Here is a 26517-nt window from a genome sequence, read left to right as displayed (position 1 = left end):
GTGTAGTGAATAGTGTAGTTGGGTGTGTAGTGGTTGGTATAGTGTATGGTGGAAGTGTGGTTTTTGGTGTGTAGTGTGGTGGGATGTTCGGTGTGTAGTGGGTGGTGAAGTGGATGGTGTAGTGGGGTGCGTAGTGGGTGGTGTAGTTGATGGTGTAGTAGATGATGGAGTGGATAGTCCTCTGGGTGGTGTAGCGGGTGGTGTATTGGGGTGTGTAGTGGAAGGTGTAGTGGGCGGTGCAGGGGATGGTTAAGTGGGATGTGTAGTGACTGGTGTTGTGGGTGGTGTAGTGGTTGGTGTAGTGGGGTGTGGGTAGTGGTTGGTGTAGTGGGGTGTGGGTAGTGGGTGGTGGGGTTGATTGTGTAGTGGGGGGTGTAGTGCATGGTGTAGTGGGGTGTGTGGACACACCTCCAACCGTTCACACAACAAATTCGAATCATCAAGCCTCCACCCCTCCTGCTGCACCATCTGATGTGGACACACCTCCAACCTTTCACACAACAAATTAGAAACATCAAGCCTCCACCCCTCCTGCTGCACCATCGGATGTGGACACACCTCCAACCGTTCACACAACAAATTAGTTACAAATGAGATGGTTCACGATTTTATTTATTGTCATTTCTCTCATGTTGTGAATCTTAAAAACCGCAACGAATGTTATTTCCGAGGTAATTTGAACGCACCACAGACTGCCTGCTTTAGATGTTTCCTTTATCCGAGTGTCCTTGAACGCAGCACGTGCTGCTTCCGGTGTCCGGTTCCTGCGTTAGCCAGCTGATGCTACATGGGTTAGCAGTACCCTGCGCCCAGCGGCTCACACCCGGTGAGTTGACACGGAACCCGTCGATACTTGTTCCACGACCTGCGGCTCACCACGGCTTTGAAACCCCGGCACCTCCGTGTGGGTCTGGGCGGAACCGGCTGCACCTGCCGGTTAGCGGCTAGCGAATGCTAACTGATGCTAACCGTCTGACACAGGCACAAGAGGAGTAAAGGGTTCGAATATAATAATCATCATAATAATTATCAAAATCATAATAATAATTTTAAGGGTGTGTGTGTGTGTGTGTGTGTGTGTGTGTGTGTGTGTGTGTGTGTATATATATATATATATATATATGTATGTATGTATGTATGTATGTATGTATGTATGTGTGTGTGTGTGTGTGTGTGTGTGTGTGTGTGTGTGTATATGTATTTTTTTTTTTTTACCATAGATACCGGTTTAACTTCAGCTGGTTAACACATAACATGTGTTAGCAGCTAGTTAGTGGCCTGCGTGTGTGTGTGTGTGTGTGTGTGTGTGTGTGTGTCTGTGTCTGGGGCCTCCTCATCAGGTTACAGTCTATCTCCATGGAGACGGTAGCATGAAGCTGCAAAGTTTGAGTGTTTTTTATTTATCTGATCTGCCCGTGTCTCTCTCTCTGTCTCTCCCTTTCTCTGTCTGTCTCACTGCCTTGTCTGTCCGTCTCACTCACATCAAACATAAAATATTAGACATAATACAATGGATGTTTGACAGGCTGACAGGCTGAGGGTGACAAGGTGACAAGGTGACAGGCTGACAGGGTGACAGGTTGAAAGGGTAACAGGCTGATTGGGACAGGCTTAGGGTGACACGGTGACTTCCTGAGGGTGACACGGTGACACGGTGACACGGCGGCAGGCTGAGGGTGACAGGGTTACAGGCTGAGGGTGACGGGGTCACAGTGACAGACTAACAGGCTGAGGGTGACGGGGTCAGGGTGACAGATTGACAGGCTGAGGGTGACAAGCTGAGGGTGACAGATTGACAGGCTAAGGGTGACAGGATGACAGGCTGACAAGGTGACTGGGTGACAGGCTGACAGGCTGATGGTGACAGACTGACAAGGTGACATGCTCAGTGGGTGACAGTGTGACAGGCTGACAGTGTGGCAGGGTGAGGGTGACAGGCTGACAGTGTGGCAGGGTGAGGGTGATAGGCTGGCAGGGTGGCAGGTTGACAGGCTTAGGGTGACAAGGTGACAAAGTCTGACAATGTGACAGGCTGATGGTGACAGGATTACAGGGTGACAGTGTGACCAGCTGACAGGCTGATGATGACAGTGTGACGGGCTTATGGGGACAGGCTGAGGGTGACAGGGTGACAGGCTCAGGGTGACAGGGCGACAGGATGAGGGTGACAGGGCGACAGGCTGACGGGATGAGGGTGACAGGGTGACAAGCTGAAGGTGACGGGGACATGCTGAGGGCTGGCTCTTCTATAGGCGAAATAGATGGATAGACAGAGACAGACAGACAGATAGATAGTGATAGATAGAGTGATAGTCATTGATAGATAGAAAGAGTGATAGAGTGATAGAGAGATTGATAGATGGAGTGAGAATCATTGATAGATAGATAGGTGGATAGATAGGTAGATACAGTAGATAGATAGATAGTGATGGATGGATGGATGGATAGATAGATAGATAGCTGGCCACCTAGAGTACCCTCCCGAGGGTGGGCCTTTGGAACACAATCTGTCTCCCTCTCTGACGGACGGTACCGTCGATGCTCTCCAGCGATGGGGAGGTCACGATTGGCGCCACAACTATGTTGTTTTATTTTAGATGTAGGTTATTTAATTTGACGTCTCCTTATGGAACCAAACAGGTGCTTTAGAACAGTATGGAAGGAAAGCGTGCAAGATGGTGACATTTTCTGCATCACTCTCTCCACGATCACCCCCTCTCCATGCGTTATGCACAGAAAATAATCTTGAGGCATCTACGAGTCGTGCCCCTCCCCTTTATGCCCCGCCCTCCATGCCCTGCCCCTTCATGCCCATGCCCTGCCCCTCCATGCCCCGCCCCCACACTGTTTTTAGTTGTTTTATTTGTAGGAACGGGGCAGGTGTTCCATTCACACATATAAAAATATGTTTATGATTCCTCATTGAGATGTTGTCCCTGAGCATTTTGTAAAAACCGTTCTGTTTTATCTTCTTATTGTAAGACACACTGACTGACTTAAATCAGTCCACTCACAAATTTCCACAGAAGATTACACTCGTCCACTTTCAGGAGGCAGCCTTAGTGGATAGTCAGACAGACAGACAGAAAGATGAATAGATTGACGGATGGAGTTGTGTAATTTACATATACAGTATATATGTAATATTTATTGTATATAATATATTATATATATGAACTGTTCAAACTTGTCACATATGTTTATTTGGCCATATAGATGTACAAATGTAGATGTATTCTATTTCATATTTATACAGTATATTCTGTATATATACAGTATATGCTGTGTATACTGTTTACAGTATATAATGTATGTATGTCTGTATATATATATATATATATATATATACACACAGTGTATATTACATTACATTACATTACATTGATCAGACGCTTTTATCCAAAGCGACTTACAATTATTCAAACAGCGACGGACGCAGCCATCAGGAGCAATGAGGGGTTAAGTGTCTTGCTCAAAGACACTACAGCATGCTAGCAGGAGGAGCCTGGGATCCAACCAGCAACCTTTAGATGACTAGACCACCAGCTCTACCTCCTGAGCTACCATCCCCTACAGTATACAGTATACAGTATATACTGTATATATACAGTATATTCACAGTATATACTGTATATATACAGTGTTTATATACAGTATATATAATATATTTTAACCTGTCTCTCTCTTCCAGGTTGTTTTGGATCTAAATTCGTCAACGACAACATTCAACACTATGGTATTACCTGTCTGTCTGACTACCTGTCTGTCTCACTCCCTGGCTGACTGATTCCCTGTTTGACGACCTATCTGTCTGACTGACTGCCCGTCTGTCCGTCTTGTCTGTCTGTTTGTCTGACTACTTGCTTGTATAACGGCCTGTCTGTCCATCTCCCAACCTGTCTGTCTCCCAGCCTGGATGATGTGTACAGAAAGCAGTGATGGCCGACAGTAGCAGCGCTGAGCCACTAGAGGGCTTCCACGAAGTCAGCCTCTGCTCCCCCACCACGCCAGACCTGCAGGTAGGTCAAAGGTCACCACCTGCAGTTAGGTTAAAGGTCAAGCTGCCTGACCTGCAGGTAGGGTATGGATGATGTGTTATTGATCACCTGTGTAATTCCTTCCAGAACCAGGCGGAGCAGCGCGCCCCTCTCAGCTCTCTCTTCCGCACAGCTCCCCCTGCTGGTGGGAGGGCGACCAAGAAGGCGGCCCCTGCTGGGGGAGCCGCCCTGAGAGCGCGCCGTGCTGGCCCCCACAGCGCCCTGAGGGCCGACCAACTCCCCACCCAGCCGGTGTACTCCACCCCCAGACCCAGCCACAATGGAAGGTACACAAACTGCTGCAAGGGCTTCTGGGTAAAGCTCTCTCGCTAAGGCTGCGTTCACACCTCCTACAGCTTGAACCTTAGTGCTAATTTTGGATGTATTGCTCAGGTTTGATGTTTTTCTTTGCCTCTTCACAATATTCTTTAAATGTGGTCGATATCAGATTCCGGTGTGAACGGGTTCTGAACTGAACCCCGCATGCGCACAAGTAACGAAGACGTGACGCAGCGTGCTGTCGTACAGAACATGGCAGGTACATGCACGGTGGTTGTCAGGCGGCGTGAGATCGTGCACCTTGGATTAAATATATACATCAAACAGGGGCACAGTGCTGTTTTTTTTTTTCATTTAATAAGTACATTTAATAAGATAAAATAAAAACACAATGTGCGCAAATTGCTCCCCAACCGCTCACTCAGAGGACACAGACACACACGCACACGCTATTTTTAGATCTTGTGCTTTTCATAAAACGCGGTGAGATAGGGCGCTCCCTTGCCGCCTCGGTCCTGTTGTCTATTTATCTATCTATTATTTATCTATTTATCAATCTATTATTTATCTATTTATTTATCTATCTATTATTTATCTATTATTTATCAATTTATCTATGTATCTATTATGTATCCATTATTTATCTATCTATTTATCTATTATTACCTTTTTATCTAATAATTACCTATTAAGATTCAAGAGGTTTGTTCGTCACATACATATACATAGATAGATACATACTTACATATACATAGATAGATACATACATAGATACTTTATCTATCTATTATTTATCTGTCATTTATCTATATCTATTATTTATCTATGTAACTATCCATCTATCTATCTACCATTTATCTATCTATCTACTATGTATGTATTTATCTATCTACTATTTATCTATGTATTATTTATCTATCAACTATTTATCTATTATGTATTTATTCATTTATCTATTTATCCATCTATTATTTATTCATTTATCTATTTATCCATCTATTATTTATTCATTTATCTATTTATCCATCTATTATTTATTCATTTATCTATCTATTATTTATTCATTTATCTATTTATCTATCTATTTATTCATTTATTTATCTATTATTTATTCATTTATCTATTTATCTATCTATTTATTCATTTATCTATTTATCTATCTATTTATTCATTTATTTATCTATTATTTATTCATTTATCTATTAAGCTATCTACAGTATTTATTCATTTATCTATTTTATTTATTAATTTCTGAAGTTATCTATTTATCTGTGGGGGGGGCGACCACGGTATGGGTGCAGTGGTGGTAGTAACTGCGGTGCAGGTGCTGCGGTTGGGATGACCACGGTGCGGGTGCAGCAGTGCCAGTGCCGCGGTGGGTGTGACCACGGTGCGGGTGCGCAGGCGCGGTGGTGAGGGTGACCAGGGTGCAGGTGCAGCAGTGGGGGTGACCACGGTATGGATGACCACGGTATCGATGCCATGGTGGGGTTAACCACGGTATGGATGACCACGGTATGGATGACCACGGTATGGATGACCACGGTATGGATGCCACGGTTGGGGTGACCACGGTATGGATGCCACGGTGGGGGTGACCACGGTGCAGGTGCGGCCACGCTGGTGCCATGGTGGGGGTGACCACGGTGTGGGTGCAGCGGTGGTAGTGACCACGATGCAGGTGCAAGGGTAGGGCTGACCACGGTGTGGGGGTGGGGATTTGGGAAACTCTGGCTGCAGTGTGAATGTAGCGTAAGGGTCTGATTTATACTGTGTGGACCCCTTGTTTATTGGCACTTCCTGTTTATTTGTACATACCGTTTGTGTGCAGCGTTCCAGGGCTGGAGGTGGAGCCAGCCGACGGCAACTTCCCGTCTGCAGAGGAAGGGGAGGAGCCGGAACTGGATGTGGTGGATGGCAGCCAGTCAGGAAGACAGACAGACAGCCAGACAGAAAGGCTGAAGGAGGAGCTGGCCAAGGCTCAGAGGGTAAGACAAGAAGAAAGGTCTCTCTGTGTGTGTGTGTGTGTGTGTGTGTGTGTGTGTGTGTGTGTGTGTGTGTGTGTGTGTGTGTGTGTGTGACCATCACTATGATTTATGTTTTGTTTGAGTTTCATTCAGTTCAATTTATTTTTTCATTCAATTATTTATTTTTCCCAGATGATTATTAGAATAACAAATACATTTTCTACATGAATAATTCTTTAATATTTTGGGTCAGATGGCGTCGTGGTCCATGTTTAAATGTTGTGTTTGAGGCTAGGTTCACATGGAGCAGAACAGGAAACACAGCGGGGCACCAAACCAAACAAGCGTGGTGTTGCTATGGTGAAACCAAACAAGCGTGGTGTTGCTATGGTGAAACCGAACATGCGTGGTGTTCCTATAGTGAAACCAAACAAGCGTGGTGTCGCTCTGGTGAAATCAAAAAAGCGTGGTGTTGCTATGGTGAAACCGAACATGTGTGGTGTTGCTATGGTGAAACCGAACATGCGTGGTGTTGCTATGGTGAAACCAAACATGCGTGGTGTTGCTATGGTGAAACCAAACATGCGTGGTGTTGCTATGGTGAAACCAAACAAAGGTGGTGTTGCTATGGTGAAATAAAAAGAATGAAACTCAATGACGTGCTGTGGTTGTTATACATTTACATACATTGTTATACAGTCCTCATATACACATACAATACACAGAAAAAACAACTTTACATCAATCAGTAGAAACATTCTAACTTTGAGTATTAATTTGATTATTTTAACTTTGTTGCTTTTCTAATTGCTTTACATTTAATTGCATTTCAGTTAGGTATTCCAAAAATATTTATTTGATGGGTTGTGTCAGTACTGATTCTTGTCCTCGTTGAGGAGGTCATTGTATCGCAGACTCAAAAGGCTTTTAAAAGTTATTTTTCACGATTAGAATGTTTGTCATTTGAAAGAAGGTTTTATTTGAGATTGTTTCTACTTTTGTATGATTAAATTTGTGCTTGTTCATAGAGAGTTTGATGAAGGGCTGAAAGACTTGAAAACAGTTATTTTTCGAATGAAGATTTATTTTGTCTCCCTGGTACAAAAGGAGGAATAAAAAACAACAACAAAATAAAGAAACAAAAAACCACCTGTGATAGTGTGGTTGCCTCTTGGTTGAGGTTTGAACCCTTCCTTCCTTCTTTTCTTCATTCCTTCCTTTCCTTTGCTGCACCACCTTCCTCCATGTTTGTTGACATTCGCTCCCACCTGCAGACAACGTAAAGCAGTGTGGCTCCAAATGACAAATCCAGATATTGTTGAAAAGCAGTTCTACCGCTGATCTACAACTGAGCGATAGATAGGCTATTAAAAATATAAGCATGGTCATTTTTGTTGTTATTTGTATGGTCTTAGGGTATATATGGTGACGTGACACCGTCCTGTTTGCAGCGTGCACTCTGAGCAACGCCAAATCTTTATTTTTTATTATTCTTTTTTTGGACTTTCAAAGTGGTCAGATCGTTGTACTGTTCACACGACAGGACTGACCACAGACAGGAGGAATCTCAGTCCTGTCTGTCTTTCTCTGAACTGTCTCTCTAAACTACGTTTTGTCATAAAAAAACAGAAATGCCACTGGAAATTACGTCATTCCAGGCACGGAATTTTTTTATTAGGTTCTTGATCACTGAAATAAAACACAAGTGGTGTAAAATGGAACCTCTAGTACTCAGAAGTATTTCGAGTATTTTAAGTATTTTGGTTTCATTGAGTTTATTTTGATTTTCATCATTTTTATTATTTCTGTTTTTTTTGTTTTTTTGTTTGGATCCATGTTGTGCTTGTACTGCCTGGTGTGTACTGTGTGTACTTGTACTGTCTTGTGTGTACTGTGTGTACTTGTACTATGTGGTGTGTACTGTGTGTACTTGTACTGCGTGGAGGCTCTCCTGCTGAAGGAGCAGCAGTGTGACAGACTCAGTGAAGTCAGAGATCGACTCAGTGACGAGTTGGAGGAGCTGACGGCCAGTCTGTTCGAGGTACTGCACCTCCTCCTCTTGCACCTCCTTTCTACTTCTCCTCCTCCTCTTCCTGCCAGTCTGTTCCAGGTACTGCACCTCCTTTCTACTTCTCCTCCTCTACTCCACCTCTTCCTGCCAGTCTGTTCCAGGTACTGCACCTCCTCCTCCGGCACCTCCTTTCTACTTCTCCTCTATTCCTCCTCTTCCTGCCAGTCTGTTTCGGGTACTGCTCCTCCTCCTCCTGCACCTCCTTTCTACTTCTCCTCCTCTACTCCTCTTCCTGCTAGTCTGTTCCAGGTACTGCACCTCCTCCTCCTGCACCTCCTTTCTACTTCCCCTCCTCTACTCCTCTTCCTGCCAGTCTGTTACAGGTACTACACCTCCTCCTCCTGCACCTCCTTTTTACTTCTCCTCCTCTTCCTGCCAGTCTGTTCCAGGCCCTGCACCTCCTTTCTACTTCTCATCTACTCCTCTTCCTGCCAGTCTGTTCCAGGTATTGCACCTCCTCCACCTGCACCTCCTTTCTACTTATCCTCTACTCCTCCTCTCCCTGCTAGTCTGTTCCAGGTACTGCACCTTCTCTTCCTGCATCTCCTTTCTACTTCTCCTCTACTCCTCTTCCTGTCAGTCTGTTCCAGGTACTGCAACTCCTCCTCCTGCACCTCCTTTTTACTTCTCCTCTACTCCTCTTCCTGTCAGTCTGTTCCAGGTACTGCAACTCCTCCTCCTGCACCTCCTTTTTACTTCTCCTCTACTCCTCTTCCTGTCAGTCTGTTCCAGGTACTGCACCTCCTCTACCTGCACCTCCTTTCTACTTATCCTCTACTCCTCCTCTCCCTGCTAGTCTGTTCCAGGTACTGCACCTTCTCTTCCTGCATCTCCTTTCTACTTCTCCTCTACTCCTCTTCCTGTCAGTCTGTTCCAGGTACTGCAACTCCTCCTCCTGCACCTCCTTTTTACTTCTCCTCTACTCCTCTTCCTGTCAGTCTGTTCCAGGTACTGCAACTCCTCCTCCTGCACCTCCTTTTTACTTCTCCTCTACTCCTCCTCTTCCTGCCAGTCTGTTCCAGGTACTGCACCTCCTCTACCTGCACCTCCTTTCTACTTCTCCTCTACTCCTCCTCTTCCTGCCAGTCTATTCCAGGTACTACACCTCCTTTCTATTTCTCGTCCTCCTCTTACTGTCTGTTCCAAGTACTGCACCACCTCCTCTACTCCTCCTTTCCTCCACCTCTTCCTCATATTTATTCTAGGAACCCTCTTTTAACTGCTGTGTGTTTCTCTGTGTGTGTACTGTGTGTTTTTTCTTTGTGTGTGCTGTATGTGTACTGTGTGTTTCTCTGTGTGTGTACTGTGTGTTTCTCTGTGTGTGTACTGTGTGTTTTTTCTTTGTGTGTGCTGTATGTGTACTGTGTGTTTCTCTGTGTGTGTACTGTGTGTTTCTCTGTGTGTGTACTGTGTGTTTCTCTTTGTGTGTACTGTGTGTGTACCGTGTGTGTAGGAGGCCCATAAAATGGTTCGGGAGGCGAACATCAAACAGGCAACGGCGGAGAAACAACTGAAGGAGGCGCTTGACAAGGTACTCACTGGTACTATATAGTAATACTCTGTACTGTTACTGTCCAGTAATACTCTATATTGATACTATGTAGTAGTACTCTATACTGTTACTGTCCAGTAATGCTCTATACGGGTACTATGTAGTAGTACTCTATACTTTTACTATCAAGTCATACTCTATACTGCTACTATGTAGTAGTACTCTATACTGTTACTATCCAGTAACACTCTATAGGGGTACTATGTAGTAGTACTCTTTACTCTTACTACCCAGTTATACTCTTCCTGTTACTATCCAGTAACACTCTATACGGGTACTATGTATTACTACTCTTAACTGTTACTATCAAGTAATACTCTATACTGGTATTATGTAGTAGTACAGTACTCTATACTGTTACTATCCTCTTACTACATTTCACTACATTACTTACTACATTTACTATTTTGTGAATTGTATTACTTTTCTTATACTATTTCCATTACTGTTTTAAGACTTTTTAATTTTCTCACAATGATTATTACTGTGTTTATTTTTTTATTTTCATTACTATGTTTATAGTATTTTATTCATGTTATTTGATTGCTTTACATACTTTAAAGTATCTTCATACAAGTTTGATCACTATTCCACTACTATTTTTATACCATTTTCTCCTTTCGGCCTTCAGATCGACGTGCTCCAGGCCGAGGTCCAGGCCTTAAAAAGCCTGGTGCTTTCCTCGCCGTCCTCCCCAGTGTCGGAGCTCCCTGCTGCGGGAGTGGCTGCCACCAGGAGCCCCTTCAGAAAGGGACATGGTCGGAACAAGAGCACCTCGTCGGCTATGTTGGGCAGCCAGAGCGAGGCCGCCCAGAGCGACGCCCGTGACTGCAGAGAGGTAGAGTACTACTGGAGTACACACCTAGTATATAGAGTACACACAGGGGATACAGACAGTACATGCATAAAGCCACAGTTTTGGCTGACTGAACTTCCTGTATGTACTTGCTACTTCCTCTCTCTGTGTGTGTGTGTGTGTGTGTGTGTGTGTGTGTGTGTGTGTGTGTGTGTGACCAGGTGGACGGCCTGCTATTCAGTGAGTTCAAGCTGTGGTTGGAGGACCCGACACTGGACAGGAGCGACAGCTTCCTGGACAGAATCTACAGAGAAGACATTCACCCCTGTCTCACCTTCAGCAGGAGCACGGTGTGTATAGTTTCAGTTTTTAAGGGAATGTCATTTATATATTTGAAGTACATATTTTCATTAAATTATTTAATATATCACTTCAACAACGGATTTTCTGACATTTCATAATATTTTTTTATCGAAACGGCAATAAAATGTTGCTCCACACTGATGATGTGGTGTTATATTAAGATGTTCTCCACACTGATGATGTGGTGTTATATTTAGATGTTCTCCACACTGATGATGTGGAGAACATGATGATGTGGTGTTATATTTAGATGTTCTCCACACTGAAGATGTGGTGTTATATTTAGATGTTCTCCACACTGATGATGTGGTGTTATATTTAGATGTTCTCCACGTTGATGATGTGGTGTTATATTTAGATGTTCTCCATGTTGATGATGTGGTGTTATATTTAGATGTTCTCCACGTTGATGATGTGGTGTTATATTTAGATGTTCTCCATGTTGACGATGTGGTGTTATATTTAGATGTTCTCCACGTTGATGATGTGGTGTTATATTTAGATGTTCTCCACGTTGATGATGTGGTGTTATATTTAGATGTTCTCCATGTTGATGATGTGGTGTTATATTTAGATGTTCTCCATGTTGACGATGTGGTGTTATATTTAGATGTTCTCCACGTTGATGATGTGGTGTTATATTTAGATGTTCTCCATGTTGATGATGTGGTGTTATATTTAGACCACTATCTGCAGTTGTGTTCTGAGACTTACAACGAACAAAACATAATGTAAAGTTGGCCATTGGTTTCTGGCCACACCCACTTTCTCTGTGCACACACTGACCACAGGAAACATAATGAGGGTTTTCTGTGTTCTGGGTCCAGCTGGGGTCGGCCATCTTGGAGGCAGTGGAGCAGAATGCACTGAGTGTGGAGCCGGTGGGGTTCCAGCCACTACCGGTGGTCAAAGCCTCTGCAGTGGAGTGTGGGGGGCCCAAGTATGTACCGGTTGTACAAAGTACACACTATACACTACTCGCTGCAAATTACACACTACTCAGTGACCACTACACAGTACACACCCACAGTAGGCACTATGACCCTACTCACTGCAAATTACACACTACTCACTGCACAAAGTGTCTCCCCTTGAAGATATGGCGCTTCCTCCCTCACTGGAAGTGTCTCCTCTCTAACAGGAAGTGTCTCCTCTCTAACAGGAAGTGTGCTCTGTGTGCACAGACCAAAACATGTCGGCACCGAATCAAGTTTGGAGATTCGTCCAGTTACTACTATGTATCACCGTACTGCAGGTACAGGGTGAGTACCTGTCTGTCTGTCTGGTTCAGAGAGTCTGGCTCCCAAACTGAGTCCGTCTTTCTGAATTCCAGTACATGTATTAGTTTAAATTCTCTCTTGTGTTATATGTAGTATACAGTTTATTTCTAGTTGTTGTTGGTTTATTTGTTTGTAGTTTAGTGATTATTGTCGGGCGGTGGAGGGGATGGCGTCTCAGCAGGCGCCGTCCCTCTGCCTGTGCCACGGTGTTTGAGTTCAACCAGACCCGTTGGTCACGGTGGAGGAGGTTCTCCTGGCCGTGGGGGATGTTCTCCTGGCCGTGGCGGAGGTTCTCCAGGCCGTTGGAGCAGGCTCTCCAGGCCGTGGAGGAGGCTCTCCAGGCCGTGGAGGAGGCTCTCCAGGCTGTGGGGGAGGTGGTCGGACATAGCAACCTGTCATTCACCTGGAGAATGAACAAAGTGGTTGTGGCTTTTGTGAAGGAAGAACGATTTCTAACTCAGGGAGGGATGTCCTTTCTGCTCCGTCAGTGAAATAATTCAGTATCTTTTCATCCAGTGTTTCAAACTTAAGGGTTTGTTCAGACAGTTAAAGGAATGTTCCAGCAGTTAGGGGAAGACTTTTCTTTTGAAGTTTTCATTTTTGGACCCAATTATTCTGTGCCAAAGAGACATGTACAAACAAAGCCTTATAAACATGGTAGTAGGAACAGTGAAATGATCCATCTGGAAAACAAGGAAAAGATGTCTGCAGGGTCATGGGTCAGTGGATCCCACCTTGAAAAGGGCAGGACTGCTGGCAGCCGTCTCAGGTTGGAGTTTGAATTTTTCAAAGAAACAGATAAAATGGACGATTTAGTGAGAATCTGGGGAATCATGGGAGTGCTATGTTCCGTTCAGGCATTTTTGTTGGTGCTTCACTTTTTAAGCAGTTTTATTTTATCTTTGTTTCTTATAATTTTCTTGTTGTTCAGGTTTCCTATTTATTTTTTAACTCTCCTTAGTCTTGTTTTTTTTCTTTTTCTTTTTTGATGGGGTAGATTAATAGATGTACTTACGTTAACAGATGTAAATAAAAGGTGCTTAAAAACCTCAAACCTCTCCCTCTCCTCCCGATATCCCTCTCTCTCCCATCTCTTTCTATCTCTCTCTTTCTCTTCCCATCGCTCTTTCATTCTCTCTCCTCCCATTGCTGTTTCCCTCTCTCTGTCTCTCCAATTCTTTCTTTCTCTCTCTCTCCTTCCCTCTTTCTCTCTCTCCCTATTTCTCTCTTTCCCTCTTTCTCTCATCTCTCTAACAACAGATCAACCCCATAATAATAACAGTAATAACTGTGACAACCAGTATCATTTAACCCCATAATAACAACAACAGTAATAATATGAATAATAACAACAAAAGTAAGAAGTAAGTCAATAATAAATAAAAAGTATCAGTAGGTAGAGGGCAGGTGGCTCTATGATGAAGCGTCCAGCTGGCAGCGTGGTGTGTCCCTCCCTGAGGAGCACGGCCATCTTTTATATATCACAGTGCATCTGGTTCTACCACACCTGTCCTACACTGATCACACCTGTCCTACACTGACCTCACCTGTCCTACACTGACCTCACCTGTCCTACACTGACCACACCTGTCTTACACTGACCACACCTGTCTTACACTGACCTCACCTGTCCTACATTGACCTCACATGTCTTAGACTGGCCACACCTGTACTATACTGACCACGCTGGTCCTGCACTGACCACACCTGTCCTACACTGACCACACCTGTCCTATTCTGACCACACTGGTCCCACACTGACCACACCTGTCCTACACTGACCACACCTGTCCTACACTGACCACACCTGTCTCAAACTGACCACACCTGTCTCAAACTGACCTCACCTGTCTCAAACTGACCTCACCTGTCTCAAACTGACCTCACCTGTCCTACGCTGACCTCACCTTTCCTACGCTGACCTCACCTGTCCTACACTGACCTCACCTGTCCTACACTGACCTCACCTGTCTCACACTGGCCACACCTGTACTATACTGACCACGCTGGTCCTGCACTGACCACACCTGTCCTACACTGACCTAACCTGTCTTACACTGACCACACCTGTCTCACACTGACCTAACCTGTCTTAAACTGACCTCACCTGTTCTACACTGACCTCACCTGTCCTACACTGACCTCACCTGTGCTACACTGACCTCACCTGTCCTACACTGACCACTTCTGTCCTACACTGTTCTACACTGACCTTGCCTGTCCTACACTGACCTCACCTGTCCTACACTGACCACACCTGTCTTACACTGACCACACCTGTCTTACACTGACCTCACCTGTCCTACATTGACCTCACATGTCTTAGACTGGCCACACCTGTACTATACTGACCACGCTGGTCCTGCACTGACCACACCTGTCCTACACTGACCACACCTGTCCTATTCTGACCACACTGGTCCCACACTGACCACACCTGTCCTACACTGACCACACCTGTCCTACACTGACCACACCTGTCTCAAACTGACCACACCTGTCTCAAACTGACCTCACCTGTCTCAAACTGACCTCACCTGTCTCAAACTGACCTCACCTGTCCTACGCTGACCTCACCTTTCCTACGCTGACCTCACCTGTCCTACACTGACCTCACCTGTCCTACACTGACCTCACCTGTCTCACACTGGCCACACCTGTACTATACTGACCACGCTGGTCCTGCACTGACCACACCTGTCCTACACTGACCTAACCTGTCTTACACTGACCACACCTGTCTCACACTGACCTAACCTGTCTTAAACTGACCTCACCTGTTCTACACTGACCTCACCTGTCCTACACTGACCTCACCTGTGCTACACTGACCTCACCTGTCCTACACTGACCACTTCTGTCCTACACTGTTCTACACTGACCTTGCCTGTCCTACACTGACCACACCTGGCTTACACTGACCTCACCTGTCCTACACTGACCACACCTGGCTTACACTGACCTCACCTGTCCTACACCGACCACACCTGTCCTATACTGACCACACCTGTCCTACACTGACCACACCTGTCTTACACTGACCTCACCTGTCTTACACTGACCTCACCTGTCCTATACTGACCACACCTTCTTTGTCTTTAGTCTTGTGATGTCTTTGTGATGTTTCTGGACTGTGCTCACTGAGCCTGTACTTGCTCAGGATCTGTCTCTGCTTCATATCTCTGACACTATAGAGATATTCTGCCAGTGTATATTCTCTTTTTAAGGTCAGATATCAATGAAGTTTGTTTTGGTTTGATGGTTCCGATGTTCCAGATCGGCATTTTTGGTTTCTGTAACTCTTTGGTTGACTCTGATGTGTGATGGTCAAGTAGTGCCGCTCTGAGATGGAACCATGTTGGTGATGGTTGTGATGCTCAGTCTCATGAGCAGCTGACTGGGGGGATTCTTTTTGGGCTTCACTTCTTTGCTTTGCAGTGCTTCAAACTGCAGTGTATCTTAAGGACTTAATTTAAGATGCATCCAAAATGTAGTTGTTATTTTCTGAATGTTTACTATGAATGGATATCGACCTCATTCTGCCTGCATTGGTGGGTGTTTTTCTTTGTATGCTCCATATACTTGTGCAGAATTGGGCATGTAGGGTTTCTATAGGATGCTTTTCCCATCTAGTGTAGTAGTATACTGTCAGACATTTACTACTTATAGTATATATGATAGGGATATTGATACCATAATACTATAAAACATTTACTACTTACATTTACAAACATTCGCTACATTTACTACTTATATAACTTACAATTACTTAGCACTACCTAGCAGTATTTATTGTTACACTAATGTCTCTGTCGCAATGTAGCTTGAATGTTATTCTCCCTTGTAAGTCGCTTTGGATAAAAGCGTCTGCTAAATGACGAAATGTAAATGAAATGTAAATGTTATAGTATATATGATAGGGATATTGGTACCATTATACTATCAGATATTTACTACTAATAGTATATATTATAGGGATATTGGTACCATTATACTATCAACTTTACTATATTTTGGTACAGATTCTGATTGGTTTGTCTATTTGGTGAAATTTTCTTCTAATTGTGTAAAATCCTCTCCAGGCCTTCTCTTTTAGTACATTCACTTCCAGACCATAGTTTCCAGAGGCAGTGATTTGGAGCCCCAGGCCATCATAGGACAGGGTGTGGTCTACGAGAGTGAACATGTGAGATCTGGGCTTTTTGTGGAAGATGATTATTATGGATTTTAGGGCCCAGTTGTGACAGTATTGCTCCGGCAGATCCAGATACTGCTCTGTGGGTGACAGCAGCACCAGGTCGTCTGCATAGAGCAACATTTTATCTTCCTTGTTGTTTAGGGCATGGCCAGGGGCTGCAGATGGTTCCAACAACACGGCTAGCTCATCCATGTAGACATTAAAGAGGGTTGGGGATAAGTTGCATCCCTGGCCAACACCTTGCCCTTGAGTGAAGAACTCTGTTCTTTTTTTGACATAGATTGATTTGAGGATGTCATCAACTTTACCCTTGATACCGTATGTGTTGATCAATGAGGGTGTGTAGGGTGTCAACACGATCCGTTGTGTGGTGATTTGGTAGGAATAGTCTGTCCTTTCCTCTTGATATTGTGTTCCATAAGGAAGAACAGCATTGGGGCATTGATAAAGCTGCACATGACCTTCCCCACATCACTGCTCACACAGATGCTTCACTAGTTGTTCAGCTCCGGTTTGTCCCCGCCCAGATCCCAGGGAAGCAGCTTGAAGCCTTAAACCCTTGAAGCAGGGTCTGCTGCAGCTCAGGAAGCTCAGCCCTGATACTGTCGCGACCGCAGGGTTTTCCTGATTTTACCTTTTTAATGTTGTCTTCTAATTACTTTATTGTCATTTGGTAATCAACTGGCTTCTGGTTGTTCTTGATAGTTGTTTCAAGAAGAAGAAGAATATTTATTTGTCAGACACACCACAACACATACACTCATGGCGACCAACACACACACGCTTCGAATGGTGGCTGGTGTAATGAGGTCTCTGTGCTTTTGACCCATCCTGGCTTGTCCTTCCTCCAGGGGAAGCCAGCATACAGCAACTCACCCAGGGACCTGGTAACATATGTCCATCACTGGTCAGACGATGATGTCGTGCATGTTTTGAGTGGGGGTCCTTACTGACGTTACATGGAGGAAACACCATGTGAGCACGGGGAGAACATGCAAACTCCACACAGAAGGGACCCTAATTGGGAGATAACCTGTGCGATGCCAACACGCCCCAGGTGAGAATCGCACCCAGGACCTTCTAGCTGTGAGGCAGCAGTGCAATGCACTGTGCCACCGTTGTTTCTGATTGGAGGTCAGACTGTTGGGTGATATTTCCTCTTTCAGCTTTTCAAAATGTTTTTTTCCAACAAAACCCATTTTTTAGTAAAATGTTTATCTTCTTTGTTGTTTAGGTTGGGTTTTGGTCAATGGAGTCTTCACTTCTTTTATTTTTTGATTTTAATGTTTTCTTTGTTTAGCTTGAAGGTCTGTTTGTATTCTTTCAGGGTTTCAGCAGAATTCTGATGTAGGTCTGTGTTTTGTGGTTGATGGTGTGGACATTTTTACACTCTTCATCAAACCACTCTTCCATTTTGGGTTTTGGTTTTATGGTGGAACTGTAGTAAGACCTGCTTTATTGGCTGATTTGTGAAAAATTGTATTGTGTTATGGTCTTATTTATTCCAGATTGATTTGTTTAAAAATTTGGCTGAGAGGAGGTTATTCATCATGTTGGTCATTTCAGGAAAAGGGATGTGAGAGAATAATGCATATGATCAACTATTTGAATGAGGACAATAGTCTTTTGTATTTTACATGGGGTTTAAAACATCGCCTCTGTTTTTTAAAGAGCCCCCCCAGAGTCTATGTAAAGAGTATGTTCTTTCTCTACAATGCATTTGTAATATTGAAGAACCAGATCACATTTAATCCTCATTCAACCTTGTATGAAGATAAGGATAACCCCAAGGGGGCTTGAAAGAACATTGTAAGGGATAATAGGATTGTACGTGTGACCTGAGTTTAACTGCTCAACCATTGTAGGAGTTCCTGATTTACAGTATTTGATTTGATTATTGATGATTGAGTTGGCGTCATCCTCTAAATGACAAGCTAATCAATGTAACACAGCCTTCAGCCCTCAGTATAAAACCCTCTTTGTCAGTAGCAGGGGTGGACTGACCAGAACACTGCTTTGGAGCAGCACTGAATCTTTCTCTTTATTCTGCAGAATAAATATCTTTAATACACTCAGTTTTGTTTCCTTGTAGCGGGCAGATTAACCTCACCGACCATGCAGGAGAATTTCTTCAACAGTGATGATACTTTTAAAGATGGTGTCACTGTCAGGAGCCCATCTGTATAATGGTGTAGTTTGAACATTTTGCAGGCTTCACATTTTTTTGTTTGTTGTCCAGTTGTTTTCAGATGGACATTTGTCTAACAGTGGTCTGTTGGTGGTGTCTGTGGTCTGACAGTGTACGCGCTGATGGAGGAGGGCGGGGTACATGTTATTGATCGCATGGGGGGCGGGGGGGCGGGGGGGGGGGGGGGTGGGGGTCTATGCTGCATATATGCGACCCATATGGTGGCTTTTGACTTTATTCACTCTCCACATCATTTGAAGAATCAGAGCTTCCAAACAAGGTGTCACTTGTACAAATCAAGCAAATATTTTGAAAGCTATGACTTGTTAATGACAAGGGTGTGGCAAACTGATTCTGAGATCATTACCTCCAAAGTTTTACCCACACCAGGTTCATTCAGCCAGCTCCCAGAATGCAAATGGGGTTGGAGGACCAACAGAGCCTGGCTACTTCCACATGGCTGCTTGACACCCTTCTGAATGGGGCAATCTCTGCATTGTTCTTGTGTTTTGAGGGAATGTTGAACAGCGTCATCGACACACAACATCTTTTGTTTTTAAAAACTTTTATTTAACAGTAAGAATATTCATGTTTTATAAGAGTGAAATTATTTAGGACTTTAAGTGTGACAACGCAACAAAATGTAGAGTATCAATAATAATAGACAATAAATAAATCAATAATATGAGTCTGTATCAGTCTTGGTGTGTCATTTTATTCATAAATGTGCGTATGTCAAATATCTTCAAAGTTCTTGGAGTTATTATGTTGGCTAACCCCAACCCTTCCGGAGCTATACCATGAGAGCCTGTTTGGGGCCTTTTTTTCATTTTCCTCTCGCCCCTGGCTGCATTTGCAGGTAAACTTGAGAATCCTGTCCATTGCTACTTGGTCATAATCTGCATCACCAACCTCAACGGACTTCATCACATCATAAACTTCTTACGTTGTAACAACAACTGGTGTATCGTCAGTCTCCTCCAATGGTTCTTGAAAATATTCTGTTTCATCGTCACATTCAGGCTGTTTGAAAAGTTTGGGTCCGCGATAACGCCGTTATCAAATTCAGCATCGCTGTCGGAGAACTGACTATCACAGTGGAAAATGTAGTCCAGAACGATCTACTTACACTGACTTGGCTCTATTGCACTGGTTCGATTAAGGTCTGAGTTATGATTTAGGTCTTCCTCCACCCGCTTCTCCTCATCTGTAACAACACGGAGATGAAAGTTTTCACAGACAAGTGAAACCGAAGGAGCCTCGTCTTGTCTATGGAAGTGACGTCAGCATTTCTTCTTTGATGGTACACATTGGTACACGCCCCCTCCACAATGATGTCTCCGTGTGTGTGTAAAAGTAGTGGGATTTAAAGGTTAAATTCTATCAAAACGGTTTCACATTGTGACTTCACATCACATGGAATATGGAGGAATGATCTTCACCTGGACGGCACTTTAAAGGAAACGATTGATCGTCATTGTTCAGCATTGTTTAGCGTCTCGGTAAGTGAACTGCGTTTCCATCGGGAACAGGAATAATTTACTCCACAGTTTAACATTTTTCTACTATTTATAAATCAAACTCGATTTTGAAGATACTTTGAGAGAGAAAAAAAAACCAAAAAACACAAAGGAACTCGAATCTGGAAAAATCTAATTTTCCTTCAAAAAATGTTTTTTCAACTTATTTGGCTGCTCCTGGCCATTTTAGAAATGTGCTATCGGCTTTTGCTGTGTTGGGACACAGATATATAGATAACCCCCCCCCCCCTCTCTCTCTCTGCCTCCCTCCCCCTCCCTCTCCCCTTTCCTATCCCTCTCCCACCCCCCTCTCACCCTCTCTCTCCCTCTCCTCTCGCCCCCTCTCTCCTTGTCCTTCCCTCTCCCTCCCTCCCTCTCTCTCTCTCTCCTTCTCCCTCTCCCTCCCTCTCCCCGTCTCTCTCTCCCAGATAACGTCGGTGTGTAACTTTTTCACTTATATCCGTTACATCCACCAAGGTCTCGTCAAGCAGCAGGATGGTAAGAAGAGATGGATGGATGAATGGTTGAAAGATTAGATGGATGGTAGGTGAATGGATGGTAGATGGGAGGATGATGGTGGATGGATGGTAGATGGATGGATGGATGGTAGATGGATGGGTGGTAGGTGGATGGGTAGTGGGTGGTAGATGGGAGGATGGATGGTGGATGGATGGATGGATGATAGATCGATGGATGGGTGGTTGATGCACGAATGGTTGAAAGATGGATGGTGATGGATGACTGGATGGATGTAAAATGTATGGATGGTAGATGGATGGATGGATGGATGGATTGTAGGTGGATTAATGGTAGATGGATTAATGGTAGATAGATGAATGTTAGATAGGTGGGTGGATGATAGATGGATGGGTGGATGGGTGATGGGTGGTTTGTAGATGGGTGGATGGTAGATGAACGGATGGATTGCTGAAAGATTGGATAGATGGGTGGTAGAAGGGTGGTAGATAGGTGGGTGATGGATGGGGGATGGATTTTGGTTGGATGATGGTTGACTGGGGATGGGTGGATGGATGGTAGTTGGGTGCATGGATGATTGATGGATGGGGATGGATAGATGAAGAATGGATGAGGGATGGATGATGGTTGGACAATAGATGGACGATGGTTGGATGAAGGATGGAAAGTGGTTGGATAACGGCTGGATGCGCGATGTATGGTGGGTGGATGGTGGTTGGATAATAGTTGGATGCGAGGTGGTTGAATCGGGGATGGAAAATGGTTAGATGAGGGGTGGATGGGTAATGACTGGATGAATGATGGCTGGATCAGGGTGCGTGGTGGTTGGATGCTGGTTTGTAATGGTTGGATGAGGGATGGATCGCGGCTGGGTGAGGGATACATTGTGGTTGGATGAGGGATGGATGACAGTTGGATAATGGCTGGACAAAGGATGGGTGGTGGCTAGATGAGTGATGGATACTGGTTGGATGAGGGATTCATGGTGGTTGGATGGGGATGGATGAGGGGTGTGTGGTGGTTGGATGATGATGGCAGCTCATGTAAGAACAATGTAAAAATAAAATTGGCAACAAAAGAAAATTGAATGAATGTATGATCATGATTCATATATCTATCATTGTGTGTGCTTTGCATGTACTTTGTGTGTACTATGTGTGTTCCATGTGTACTGTGTGTGTACTGTGTGTGAACTTTGTGTGTACACTGCGTATATGGTGTGTGTACTTTGTGTGTACTGTGTGTGTACTTCATGTGTACTTTGTGTGTACTGTGTCTGTACATTATGTGTACTGTGTGTGTACTTTGTGTGTACTGTGTGTACACTGTGTATATGGTGTGTGTACTTTGTGTACTTTGTGTGTACTCCAGCAGAGCAGATGTTCCTGGAGGTGGTGACGCTTCGCAGGGAAATGTCTTTGGCGAAGCTGGGATTCTACAAGGACCAGCTGTGACATCATACGCCAAGCCCCGCCCCCTTCCCCATCCCTCCTCTGGGTTTCTACAAGGACCAGCTGTGACATCATACTCTACGCCCCGCCCACTTCCCCATCGCTCCTCTGGGATTGGACAAGAACCAGCTGTGACATAATAATCCTTGCCCCGCCCCTTTCCTGACCCCTCCTCTGGGATTCTACAATGACCAGCTATGACATCATACTCAGAGCACCGCCCACTTCCCCACTCCTCCTCTGGGATTCCACAAGGACCAGCTGTGACATCATACTCTGAGCCCCGCCCCCTTCCCCACCCCTCCTCTGAACACAAGAAGGACCACGTGTGATATCACACTCAAAGTCCCGCCCCCTTCCCTGACCCTCCCTGCTGTGTGTGTGCGTGTGTCTGATTTGAACTGTTGAACTACCTTTTTGTTTCCCATGATGCATTGCCTCTGTTTAAGTTTCTGGTTTAGGGTGTTAGCATGTTAGCTATCTGCATAGGAAGTGTTCCCATCTGGCGCCATTTGCCTTAAATCTAGTGAATATCTAGACCCTCAGTAACTTGTTCACTAACAAACTAACTAGTTAACTGACCAACTAACTGATTAAAAAATTAGTTAACTGACTGACTAGTTCACTGACTGACTTAAACTAGTTCACTAACTGACTGACTAGTTAACTGACTGACTGGTTAACAGTCAGTTTACTGAAGGACTAACTAGTCCTTCAGTCAACTGACTAGTTGTCTGACTGATGTGCTAGTTCACTTACTTACTGACCAACCAAGCAGTTAACTATCTGACTGCCTGACTAACTAACTAGTCGACTTATTGACCAACCTGTTCACTAACTGACTGAATGACTAGTTAACTGACTGATGGGCTAGTTCACTTACAGACTGACAGAGTGACTAAGTAGTTAACTGACTGAATGACTAACTAGTCGACTGATTGACTGACTAGTTGTCTGACTGACTGGCTAGTTCACTTACTGACTGACCGAGTGACTAACTAAGTAGTTAACCAACTGACGGCCTGTCTGACTAACTAGTCAACTGACTCGCTGTCAGTTGACTAGTTAGTCAGTTAGTCAGGTGACTGACCCATTTAGTCAGTCACCTGACTAAATGGGTGACTGACTAACTAGTTAACTAACTGACTAAGTAGTATGGATGCCACAGTGAGAATTCTTTCCCACTTGTTAATAACTACATTTTACAATCGGAGTGACCCTGTCCCGGCAGGTTAGGGTTAGAACAGGGGGATGGAGGGAACAGGTTATCGTTAGAACAGGAGGGAGACAGGTTAGAGTTAGAACAGGAGGGATGGAGAGACAGGTAAGGGTGAGAACAGGAGGGAGACGGTGGCGCAGGAGGTAGAGCGGGTCGTCCAGTAATCAGGGGGTTCCTGGTTTGATTCCCTGTTCCTCCTGGCAGCACGTGGAAGTGTCCTTGAGCAAGACACAACCCTAAAGTGCTCTGGATGAGCTGGTGGCTCCTTGCACGGTTGTCGCTGCCATCGACGTATGAATGTGTGTGAATGTGAGGAGTGTATTGTAAAGCGCTTTGAGTGGTCGCAAGACTGGAAAAGAGCTGTATAAGATGCAGTCCATTTACCATTTACCATTTACAGTAAGTAAACCACACACAGTAAGTACACACCCCTTGGTCCACCACACAGTAAGTACACGCCCCTTGGTCCACCACACAGTAAGTACACACCCCTTGGTCCACCACACAGTAAGTACACGCCCCTTGGTCCACCACACAGTAAGTACACACCCCTTGGTCCACCACACAGTAAGTACATGCCCCTTGGTCCACCACACAGTAAGTGTACGCACCTTGGTCCACCACACAGTAAGTACATGCCCCTTGGTCCACCACACAGTAAGTATTGATAACACACTTTGTATTTTAGAAAGAACATTTGATTTAAAATAGCTAAACCATGGTGAGCAAGTCATGCCATCCGTGTAACACTGTAACATCAGTAACATCACCGTGGCAACCCTACTTAATAGTTAACTAACTGACTAATTGACTAACTAGTTCACTGACTGACTGGCTGGCTGGCTGACTGACTGACTAGTTCACTGACTGACCTGGAAGGCCGATGACCTGTAGATAAATCACACTAAACACTTCATCACTCGCTTTATATTATTTTTATTTTCCAATATATTGAGATCAATTTACACGAACCAGATTAATTTGAATCCGATAAACTCGGATCAGATAAACTCGCATCAGATTAATAATCTAACTGGATTAAAATGGTATGAATCACTCTCACCTCCATCGCTGAGCACTAACTTAAATTTATTCAGTTTATTAAATGTATTAAATTATGAATTTGTAATTTATTTTCAGATTTCTATTATGATCATTGTTGTTTATTTGTTAAAACCTGAGGACGACTACACAATGTTTGTGTACAAGTACATCTAGACTCTGCCCCCTTCTCCCTCTTTTGTCTAATAAAGCGTCTGAACTCTTGTCGCTTCTCTTTTGCCTTTTTTCTTTTATTTTGTTATCCCTTTAATCCAGAGAATTTATGAAGAGAAAAATCTGCTCAAAACTAGGGTAACTACAGTAACCATGCTAACTACAGTAAACATTCTATATAGTATAAAAATAGTATAATATAGTACTACATTATACTGTATTTAATATTGTGTGTGAATGGGACGGTTTGAGCAGCCACACCTGACCTGGATCTAGGTGATTGGGTCAGAGTGGCTGCATGCCTGTTACTCGTTGGTTGGGCTAATGAGCAGCAGGTTAAAACCCCCGTCCCCACACTCACTCAGGAGAGGAGCCCTGTCATGACATGGTCCATCTGCTCCTGCCTTGTTCCACCTAGCCTCCTCTCTACAATAAACTGTTGTTTACAACCCATCGTTGTCTGTCTCTGTGTTATAGGGCCCTGAAAACGTCACTTGGGTGGCGTGAGGTAGGAGGAACTGCCACAGTGGCAGCTGAACTGGGAACATGGCACAGGAAAGGGACACAGAGGGGCAGTTGGAAGACGCCCTGGGGCCACCCGTGGGTCAACGGGGGGCCCCAGCACCAACCCTCTCCGGACTGGCAGCAGCACCTAGGGGTCTAACAGTCTGTGGCTAGCTCCTCCGCCAAGCAGCCACCGCCGGGACCGTCAGGCAGCTCAGCAGCCAGGCCACCACTCCAAGCAGCCCCTGCAGCAGCCAAGTCCGGCCACACCCTCACCAGCCAGGGCAGCACCCCCAGGCCCCACGCTACGGAAGGGAGAAGGGGGCAGTCTGTCGTCACCCTGTGGGAAGGATACCGGTTGACCACGCTGCTCCGGGGAACCCAGGTTCTCTTGAAGGAGACCTGATGTGTTTGTATGTGACAAATAATCTCTTGAACTTGATAATTTTTTTTTTTTTTTTTTTGTCTTGGACATTTGTTTGTACAAGGTATGGCAACCCTGTTTCAGAGTCCGGTGTTTTTATTATTGACGGTATTGCAACCCTGTGTCAGAGTCTGTAGTTTTAGGTATTGCAACCCTGAGTCAGAGTCTGTAGCGCCCAGTAAGGTAAGATTCGAACCAGGAAAGTGCACTGCCAGATATGCCCTTACTTGAGAGTATGGACAGGAGTATGCTGTGATTGACAGTGTCAAAAGCAGCTGATAAGTCAAGCAGAATGAGAACCGAGGATTTGGCAGCAGCTCTAGCAGTTTTTAGGCCTCTGTCACAGACAACAGGGCTGTTTCGGTGGAGTGCCACTTTTGAAGCCAGATTGAAGTGTATCGAGAAGGTTATTTCTTGACAGGTATTCTGTAACCTGTCTAGAGACCGCCCTCTCTATGGTTTTAGAAAGGAATGGGAGGAGAGAGACCGGCCGATAGTTTTCTACTTGAGTGGGATCGAGTGAGGGTTTTTTGAGCAGTGGTGCGACCCGAGCCGCTTTGAAAGCGGAGGGGAAAGTGCCGGAAGTTAGGGAAGAATTAATCATATGTGTGATTGCCGGGGTGATAGTCGGTGCTATGGCTTGAAGGAGATTAGATGGGATCGGATCTAGCGGACAGGTAGTAGGACGGCTACATGTTAGTAGTTTAGATACCTCACTTTCAGCGAGGGGGGTGAAACCAGGGAATGATGAGCCCAGGGCTGGAGAAGACAGGTTGTGAGTAAGTTGTTTAGTGAATTGGCTGCTGATGGCTGCCACTTTGTTAGTAAAAAAGGAGACAAGGCAGTCGGCAGTGAGGTTAGTAGCTGGGGGAGGTGGTGGAGGGTAAAGCAGAGACTTGAAGGTGGCGAATAACTTATGTGTGTCTGTGGCACCGTTGATCCTATCACTGAAGAAGGCCTTCTTTGCAGTAGTGAT

General features: G+C 44.7%; 1 protein-coding gene across 2 annotated transcripts; it reads left to right on the top strand.

Moving 5' to 3' along the window:
• The first annotated feature begins 742 nt into the window (after positions 1 to 742).
• Positions 743 to 24664, top strand: rab3ip (RAB3A interacting protein (rabin3)). Of its 2 annotated transcripts, none has more exons than XR_013844705.1 (13): positions 743 to 826; positions 3692 to 3736; positions 3912 to 4019; positions 4125 to 4324; positions 6148 to 6304; positions 8229 to 8324; positions 9808 to 9885; positions 10538 to 10744; positions 10924 to 11052; positions 11893 to 12005; positions 12228 to 12320; positions 20680 to 20749; positions 22100 to 22116. XR_013844705.1 is itself a non-coding variant. In XM_080022512.1 (13 exons), exons 3-13 carry the CDS (start codon positions 3939 to 3941, stop codon positions 22180 to 22182), a joined length of 1314 nt encoding a protein of 437 aa, XP_079878638.1. In that variant the 5' UTR covers positions 743 to 826; positions 3692 to 3736; positions 3912 to 3938; the 3' UTR covers positions 22183 to 24664. The 2 variants fall into 2 exon arrangements, 1 of the variants encoding a protein (XP_079878638.1); XM_080022512.1 differs by having other exon boundaries at positions 12228 to 12327; positions 22100 to 24664.
• Positions 24665 to 26517: the final 1853 nt, after the last annotated feature.

Source organism: Zeus faber, assembly GCF_960531495.2.
Source record: "Zeus faber genome assembly, chromosome: 21".
NCBI classification, from domain to species: domain Eukaryota; kingdom Metazoa; phylum Chordata; class Actinopteri; order Zeiformes; family Zeidae; genus Zeus; species Zeus faber.
Note: the sequence above shows the minus strand (reverse complement) of the source record. Positions and strands in the feature narration are given on the sequence as shown.

Coding starts and splice junctions, on each gene's coding strand:
- rab3ip (XM_080022512.1), top strand. CDS start 3,939: ATGGCCGACAGTAGCAGCGCTGAGCCACTAGAGGGCTTCCACGAAGTC. Junction 4,325..6,147: donor AGACCCAGCCACAATGGAAG/GTACACAAACTG, acceptor GTTTGTGTGCAG/CGTTCCAGGGCTGGAGGTGG. Junction 12,328..20,679: donor CACCGTACTGCAGGTACAGG/GTGAGTACCTGT, acceptor TCTCTCTCCCAG/ATAACGTCGGTGTGTAACTT.